A 9,298-nucleotide genomic window follows, 5' to 3' on the forward strand; every position below is an offset into this window, starting at 1 on the left:
GGAGGCAAACCATGGCTGGCTTGTGGAATCAGCTTCTCTTGAGCAGTGCGTTACCACTAGCCCATGGAGCTGTCAGCTGTGGCTACTTCAGTGACTGAAGTGACACACAGGGCACTCGGACCCACTGCAGTACGTTCTGTCCATCACAGGGCAGTACAGCTGCTAGCACGCCGGCCTTTGTTAAGAGACGGCCTATGAGTTCCGGCCCGGCTTCTGTCCAGCAGACCACCTTGTTTTAGCTGGGCCCCCTTCTCTGTCCTGGTCCAGCCTTCGCTTTTACTAGTGTGTCATACACTGCATAGCCAGATTCCTGTCGTGTGGACTAACCCCCCTGACTGTCACCTAGAGGATGGCTGAGAACTCCGTGTGAAAAGACGGGAGTGCAGACAAGTTGGGGGGATGGGGCCACCCTGTGATATGTGCCCCTGAGCCCCTCAGCAGGCACTTGTTGGAGTTCGCTTTTTGTTTACAACGATCCAGAGATTCTCACTGTAATCCTTTTATCTAGATGCATGAAAATGACAATTATTTGCTCCCCCCCCCCACACACACACACACTCACGTCTCCATGTACTCCTCAGTTAACTGGGCAGACCAACATCCACCTCAGCAAAAACTTCTTCCTGAGGACCCGAGCCAGGGAGCGGTCGGACACCTTCATCAACCTCCGGGAGGTGCTCAACCGCTTCAAGCTGCCTCCGGGAGAATACGTCCTGGTGCCTTCCACCTTCGAACCCAACAAGGACGGGGATTTCTGCGTCCGCGTCTTTTCCGAGAAGAAAGCTGATTACCAGTAGGTCGTTGTCCTTTTCCTCCCACCCCTCTGTCCCTAGACGCTGGCCTGTGGTGTCCCATAGAGAGCCATCACTCCGCTGACTGCCAGGTTCTTTTTCTGGAACACCTGCCTGCCTTGAAGGGTTTGTGTGGGGAATCTGATGTACTAGAGAATCTTTAGTGTGATATTCCAGTAAGCAAAGAAGAAAGCCACTCTGGGGCAGTTGTAGAGAGAGTGAACTAGAGGATCTAATTTCTTAGCTGTATTTGAATTACCAAGTTGTTACTTTAACTTTCACCTGGACGACCTTTATAACACTGTGACCCCAGGTTAATATAGTCCCTGGTATGATCTCCTGGCCACTGGCCAAGGAGAGCCACCAAGGGTTTAAGTCCCCACCGCCGGAACTGCTCCCTGTTGTAGTCATGCAGTCTCCAGACCCCTCCCGTTCCTCATTGGGTCCCAACTATTTAGCAGCTCCTTTGGCTATTGATTTCCCACCACTATCCATGTGGCTCAATTCCCAGTGGCTTCTGCCACTTTGCTGCCTCAACCATGTCATTCAGCTGGGCAGAGACAGAATCAACCTTGGGCAATTTAAGCAAAAGGATATTCATTGAAAGACCACTAGGGACTCCAGACCTGATGGGAGTTTGGAAGATAGGGTGGGAACAGCAGGATCCAGGGCTGTGCTGGAGGACCAGAGGGTGGGGTGGCCCCTCTGACCTGGTGCCATGCTCAGGCCCAAAGATCCCATCGTGTCTGACAGGCCAGGCTCAGGTCAGCCACCTGGCCTCCTGGCCCTTGGGAGGAAGAGAGTAAGAGGAGGTAGAGGCCTTTGCTCTAAGACATACATGACAGAAATAATTGCTCATGGGGGAGGGAGAGAAAACACCAGCCAGCTGCAAGGCAGGCTCTCTTCTTCTGCTAACGTGCCATGAGATGGGATCTTTCCTCTTAGCCCTGAGGATCCTTGAAGGAAGCTGTGTGTTCATCTTAGTCCCTGCTGACGAGGAAAAGAAGACATGACCTGGTGGCTCTGGAGTCACACTGTCCTTTGTCAGACCAGTACCATCTCTCCCTGCCAGCCATAAGCCACTGCTCCAGGGAAGCTTCAGTCCTCTCAACACTCTCCAGGGTGAACTCCCCATTCAAGACATCTCATCCTTCAAGAGAGTCCAGCTTCCTGGTGCCACATGGATTCTTTTCCAGATTCCAACTATCAACACCAAGAGTTCCCCTTGTCCTTTTTTCTATAAGATATCAGGCCTGCAGATAGGAACTTGGTAGACTAGTTGAAAATCCCAGGGGTCCAAGGAAGACCCTCCTAAGTTTAATTATTCTCACGATGGAGCAGAGAGACCCAGCTCTGTTGGAGACTGTGCATGGGGTAAACTGACCACTGCCCGGTTTTCCATTAAGATCACACACAGGCTTTCCCCACGGCCTGCCCCTCTAAGCTGAAGCTGACCAAGTAGGCAGCGGGTCACACTTTGTGATTCTCAGTGAGAAAGTTTACAATGGCCAAGAGTGTTTTAGATCAAGCTTAACAGCTGCTCCTTGGTCAAGAATGGAGTGAATTGTCTAGATAGAGTACAGCAGCACACCACAGAAGATGGTGCGATTTCTTACAGACCAAAAATGACCGAACAAAACCCCCCAGCTGCCCACGGTGTTTTGGCCATGCCGCTTCCCTCGAATCCTTTCTGCCTGAATCTCCACTGTTTATGGGATGTGTTATCCCAGACATCTGGCTGCCAAGAAACCCTCTCCACCCAACTCGTGCTGGACTTGACATCGCACTTCACTTTTAGCAGTGATTTCTGCAGCACTTCCTTTTCACCCTCACCTGCCTTCCAGTAACCCATAATTTCCTTCTATTTCCAGAGTTGTTGATGATGAAATCGAGGCCAATATTGAAGAGGTACTGTAACTCCTTGGATTCCACCCACTCTCTGGGATCCCACCCCCTCTTTCCTGGACAATCCAGTGAGCAGAGGAGCAAAAAATAACTCCAAGGGTTTAGGTGACCCCATGGAGCTCATGCACACAGTTTGAAACAAAGCATGCAGACCCGAGGCCCAAGAGTCTGCTTTCTGCACCTGCTCTGCCCACAGTGCTGGAGGCCTGGGCCAGCCCCTTGCCCATGAGAGCAGAGTTAGCCCGGGTATATGGGACGGGGGGGTTTAGAGAACATGACACTGTCCTACACTGAGCAGCGCCAGCTTATTCCCTGTGCTGGGCCTTGCTTTTCTCATCCATAAAATAGGAATGCAAGATGATAAGGCTTCTCAGGTTCCCCAGAGTTTCAAAGGTGTGATTCAGTGGTAAATCCTTAAGGGCTTTTAGGAAAACAAGTCACAAATTTCAGACCAGGCCCAGTCTCAATAAATTCAACGTCAAGCAAAGAACCATCCCTTTTTCTGGGGATGCTGGGGTAGTTCCATAACTATTGACTCCGTTGCTGAAGCTCTGTGCTTGTCATCTGTACCCAGCAGAAGACTGAGCAATTTCTAAGGGCCTCATGGACTAGCCAGTCAACATTCTTCTGGAAAGTTCCAGCTTGCCTTGACACTTCTGAGTCCCCTGTAGATTATAAAAGGCCAATGTGATTCAATGTTGGAGAAGATTCTTATATGCAAAATTAGAATATAATATTCTCTTTCATGTGCTGTAATTAGGAAAAAATCATTGTATTAATTCTTCATACTGCCCTTTATCTCAATCCCAATAACCCTAGAATTCAGGCCCAGGGGAGAGGTAGAGGAGAGCTCTCCAGGAGAGGGAGGCTGTCTTGGAAGGAAGGGGGAAGTACCTTGCTATCCTACTTTCTGTCTCACAGATCGATGTCAGCGAGGACAACATTGATGATGGATTCAGGAGGCTGTTTGCCCAGCTGGCAGGGGAGGTAGGTGTTCCCCCAAACTGTTACGCACTCTGCTTGATGCAAAGGGAAAGACGGTGTTTGTCCTCCGGGTGACTTTAATGTAAAGGGAGAGAGGAAAAAACAGACCCAAAACAAAGAAGAATTGAGATATAACTCAGATTTCAGCTCACATCCTCCCCAAGAACTCTGCACACTGCAGAGGCTTCCCTTTTTGTGGGAAGCTCTCTCTCTGGGTTCCTGCTTCTGTAGGAGTCTTGGCTTCACCTTGAGGATGCTTTACTTTCTCTGTTCCACACCATTATCCTAGATGGCCACAGAAATATTCGAGGGAGACAGAAGGGCTTCAGATCTCAAAAATGAAAGTGACTGAGAACAGAATATAGACTTTGCTGTTCCAAAAAACACCCCTCGGCCACTCAGAGCTGCTATAAGTGATTCAGCCCTCTTCCTTCCTAACAGCTGCAAAAACAGAGCCACCCTCTTCATTATGCAGAAGGATGTAGCTGTTTCCAGCATCCACCATTGAGCTCATCCGGGCTTCCCTCTGCTTCCCTCACACTCATACACATTCCAAGAAGACAAAAATGGTGCCGTCGATCTTAGTTTTAAACAGTGGGGCTGGACCCTCAGTTACACAAATATGCATACGCGAATAGAGGTACCTGAACTTCTCCCGAGGGGCCCTGGCTTAACAGGCCAAAGACTCACCAAAGTGGTAACCCACTATGAGCACCACGTCTCCACCTGCCTCAGAGTTTCTCAGTGGGAGACGTTCTAGAGACTTGCTCAGGGACTTCAAAAACTTCGTGGAAAGATGGAAAATTTTTTTTTCTTTTCTTTTTTTCCTTTTTCTTTCTTTTTTTAATTCTTTTTTACATGTAAGGAAAGATGGAATTTAAAGCATGAGTTTATCTTGGTGCACAAATTTAAAAATTTGTGCATATTTTTTTCATCATATGCACCTTCCATTAACTTTCTGAAGAAAGTTCGTATTTCCCCACTGACTGAATCACACACATACACATTCCAAGAAGATAAAAATGGCGCAGTTGATCTGAGTTTAAACAGCGGGGCTTGACCCTCAGTCACACAAATAGGCACAAGTGAATAGAGGTACCCACACCTCTCCAAGGAACCCTAACATGACAGGCCGTAGAGAATGGGCAGGGCCAGTTCCTGGACACAGTGGCCTTAACCAGTTTCTGGGAAGCTTGATGTCCACATTTTAGGATGAAGAGGGATGCCAGCTAGGAGGACTGGTGTGAGGGAACTAAGTCGGGAGAGACCATAAACACAAAGTGATGGCCAACGAGCTTCCCTCAGAGTCTGCTGTGCGATAAGACACTGCATCCAGAGCACTGGTGGCAGTGCTGCTCAAAGTGTCACAGAGAGCAGCTCCCACTTCACCTGGAGGCTTGTTGGAAATGCAGATGCACAGCCCCCACCCAGACCTACCTGCCACATCTACTGCACGTTAGCCGCCTGGGCTTCACCAGCTCCCGCAGGGGCCAGTAATGACGCTCTGGTTGCATGTCCACAGGATGCAGAGATTTCTGCCTTTGAGTTGCAGACCATCCTGAGACGAGTTCTAGCAAAGCGTGAGTATCCCCAACCTTATGAATCCTTTACTTGGCTTCTGTGGACAAGGGAACATGATAAATGTCCTCTTCTGCATACTGGCTGCTGTGGCAAAACCATCACTCCCTACTCTGACATAAATAACGTGCCACCACCCTTCAACCATGACCAAAAAGTTGGGGAAGAAAGTCCTGTGCAATGGAATAAACAGAGTGAAGTTTTTCAGCACCTGGAGATCAAAGAGCTAATAAACAGATACCCTCTGCGTATTCACTCTATGATCCAAACCATGTTATGTAACTTCTCTGACTCTTGTTTCCTTTTCTGCAAAATAGGCATGTTACTACTTACCTCTTAAGAGTGGCTAGACATCCTAAATGAGGTAACTTGTAGGAACAGTCTATTACGTTGTCAGGAAAGTCATGGCGGATTTTTCTACGCAAAAATGTGTTATGACTTCCCAACAGCCCAATAGCACAAAGCCTGCATTCCATAAATGGCGGCCATTGTAACCAATGGGTAAGAAAAGCTGAGTTAGCCCAAATAACAAGAGCCAGAAAGCATTCCTGAGGCCCCGAATTCCTGAACTACATTTAGTGGAGAGTTACTGATACAGGAATGACATCTCTGACAAGCCAGATTGGAAAAATAATCGGCCACCTTATACTCAAGCTAAGAAAAACGGAATTTCAAAGTCTCATCTCCCAATCATGTATTTATTTAGCCTTGTTGTGCCAGTTTTTTATTGAGAGAAATGTCACTTCATCTAAGCCAATGGGCAAAGTAAGTGACTTTAAGACTCCAGAAATGTCTGCTCTCAGTCCAGGCTATCGGGCTTCCAAAAGGATGAATAAGACTGAATGGAGACTTGAGAATGAGCTAGAGCCATGACTGTTACAAACCTTTTCAGCCAGTAATTATTTCTTAAGCCAAAGATATTTTGGACTGGCTTGGTGGTCTAGTGGTTAAGGGAGCTGGATCCGATGGTTTGAATACTAGCCCCAGCCTAAAGAGTACACCGGGTGGGACCAGCAAGTGGCGTGGTGGTTGAGGCACTCGACACTCCCACATGGCTGATCATGGTTCAAGTCCCAGACCTGGTGGCTTGCTTTCTCACTTCCTCTGTCTCTCTCTGGTCAAATTAAAATAAATGAATGAATAAATAAAGTTAAATAAATAATTCGTAGAAAAAAAAGTACACTGGGTACGGCTAGCCAAGTGGCTTGGTGGTTAAGGTGGCTAGATCCCATGTGGCCAACTGCACGGTTCACATCTGGGACCAGGCAGCTTGAAAAACATGCTGGGGACATGTGCATGCATGCCCAAAATCCTGAGAGGAGAGTGGAGAAGGAAATACAGAATACTCAGCCCCCTTAAGGGGTGATTTCTCATTTTCTCTCTCTCTCTGGCAAACGCACATATCATATAGCAAAAAAAAAAGAAAAAAAAAAGGTACACTTATTGTGTGCATCCCCCAAATCCTGATAGGACAGAGAAGTTAAAAAGGGATTGTGGCAAGGCCAACTCCCATGGGAGGTGCTTTCTTCCTCTCTCTCTGGAGAGCAATTAATTCATTTCAATATATATTTCAATATATATGTGTTGATCACCACTGGCAAAGAGAAGCACACACACACACACACGCATTTCTTTTCCCTCAAATTATCACAAGAATCCTGCAGCTTTTGGTAAGACAGCAATCCAGTGAGCAGCGTTCTGTACAGTATCAGGTCATGAATCTGGATCAGAAACAAACATATATTGTCATATCCTCAACAGCCCCATGGTTCATCTCAAGAAGTCTCCTGACTCCACGGGACATCATTCTTTCCAACAATAGAAAAGACAGCCTCTAGCCTAACTCTACAGGATAGTTCTTTTAGGGCTAAAGAAGAGTGCGGGGCCAGCTGGGTCTCCCGTCCCAGGGTACATGGGCAGCAGAGTAACTGGTCCCTGGCCCGCGGTTGCTGACCACAGGGCTGCACTGGAGCCTGAGTCAGGAGGGCCAGGAGGGCGTGGGTATGGCAGTCTGGTGCAGGGCTTCCCCAGGGCGGGCCCTTGCTGCACAACCCCCCAGCCCATCTCTGGTTTGGGGGAAGGACAAGAAGGTGGTGTTTACCCTTGAGGCTGCCAGGCACAAGTGCGGTCATAGGGCTCTTCAGATGTGTGGCCCTCATGAGTCCCAGGAGACTGGAGCCCCATTGTTTCTGCACAGATGGAGGGTGGGGGTGGGAGGTGTGGAAGGATCAGGCCATGTCTGGATTCAGCCAGCTCCTTGCTGGGGAAGTCGCATTTGTTTTGTCCTCTTGTCCCTGCCTGGTGATTCCAGCCTTCTGCCCCAGAGCCTCAAACAGCCTCTGGGCTGTAGCCTCATCTCATGCCCAAGAAAGAGTTGTTGTCCGAGTGCAGCTTTGAGATGGGTTGGGTTCTAACCTTTCACAAGGACATAGTGAAAATGGCTACTCTACATAATGTGTGAGGAGGGGAGACACACTCAGGGTGACCAGCCTCAAACCACTGGCTTGGCAGGACGCACCCTCGCCCTGAGAGCTCTGAGCTCACAGACAGCATCCAGGTCCCCAGGTTTCAAGATCGGTATGGAACCCTGGGGCAGAAGGCTGCAGTCACGGGCAGGACGTGGCTCTCCAGCCTGCCTGCGGGGAGACGGTACACATGAGTCTCTTCCTCTCGCAGGTCACAGCCTAGAAGCACCACTGGGGTTGCCTTTCTTTCCCCTGCCAACAACCAGAGGCAACTCTGTACGATGTGAGCGTGTAAAGGCCCAGCCGTTTATCAATCTGCTATTTGTTTTAGAAACACTTACTAAAACCTTATTTGCCCATAGTGCCGCCTGCAGTATCACAGCCACCTACCCACACGTGGCTACTGTTTAGAGGGCACAGATGAGCATTTCCATCACGGTAGAAAGTTCCGTTGGACAGCGCTGTTCTGGAAGATCTTGTCACTGTATTTTGTGTCTTAGGCCAAGATATCAAGACAGATGGCTTCAGCATCGAGACCTGCAAAATCATGGTTGACATGCTAGATGTATCCTTTAATGTGCTCCCAAGATCAGTGCCTGGGGGCATTTCCAGTTTCACTCCAGAGCCAAGGATGTGGCCCTCCTCCCCTCCCCCCTTTCCAGTAGCTTTTGTTACTGACCTCTGAGTTGCTGTAGGGCTGCCGGCAGCACTGACCTCCCTTACTGGGGACACACAAGACTCTTCAAATGAGGGAAAGCGAGATGCCACCTCCTCCTATCCCCAGTGGCCCTGTGTGCAGATCTGCCAGGCTGACTCCGGGGCAGGTGCAGGAGATTCCCCACAATACATCCCCCATTCTCTGCCAAGGGAGCATGGATTTGCTTCCTGAGCCATGGTACTCTGCCGGGAGCCGTACCCCCAGCCGGGGTGGGTGCACAGGGAGGCGACGCGGGTGAACAGGAATTAGACTAAGACCTCATGCCCTTAGCATGTTTTTAGCCGGCTACAGCCAGAGTAAACTCCAGACTGCAGCCCTGATGGCCAGAAGTCATGCGTATTTATTATAGAAGGAGTTTTACAGCAGTGGGATGGGTGAGGGGAAGTAAGTGAAACATTTTGCTCTAAAAGGTAAGGCATTCAAAGTATAGAATCAATAATCATAAAACATGACGTCTGTTTTGTTTAGGTATAAATAGTCATAATTTTTAGAACGAGGAAGTCCATTTTTTGGGTGCATCTTCTTCTTAGATCTTGATTACCAGGGAGGGTCTTTAGATGAGAGAGTCTCCAGGAATTTTCAGTCTCAGACCAGCTTCATTACTTTAGTCCCAGATTTGAGCCTCAGGTCAGCTTTTGAGAACTTCAGCTTTAGGCTAGGGTGGCAGTAATTACAAGAGCCTAAAAATAAATTCTGTCTGGTTTAGTAAAGACAAGGTTAGTATATACTAAAGTGAAATACTTAGAGGGTGAGTCTACATAGGAAAGGAATGTGGTCTTGTGAGTAGCTAAAGGTTACAGTGTACTTGGGACTCTCTACATGCTGCTCTATACAATGACTGTGGCTTGGGGAATGGC

The 9,298-nt window shown here is 48.6% G+C and overlaps 1 protein-coding gene across 1 annotated transcript in view; it reads left to right on the top strand.

Moving 5' to 3' along the window:
- CAPN2 (calpain 2) overlaps positions 1–9,298 on the top strand; it is a gene marked incomplete at its 5' end in the record, with an annotated part of 75,241 nt that overhangs the window by 58,285 nt on the left and 7,658 nt on the right. Inside the window, 4 exon segments of the mRNA XM_014585641.1 lie at positions 2,663–2,699; positions 3,618–3,683; positions 5,203–5,260; positions 8,224–8,288. Coding sequence (XP_014441127.1) covers positions 2,663–2,699; positions 3,618–3,683; positions 5,203–5,260; positions 8,224–8,288 — 226 coding nt within the window.

Source organism: Tupaia chinensis, unplaced genomic scaffold, assembly GCF_000334495.1.
Source record: "Tupaia chinensis unplaced genomic scaffold, TupChi_1.0 Scaffold150175_1, whole genome shotgun sequence".
In the NCBI taxonomy this organism is placed as follows: domain Eukaryota; kingdom Metazoa; phylum Chordata; class Mammalia; order Scandentia; family Tupaiidae; genus Tupaia; species Tupaia belangeri.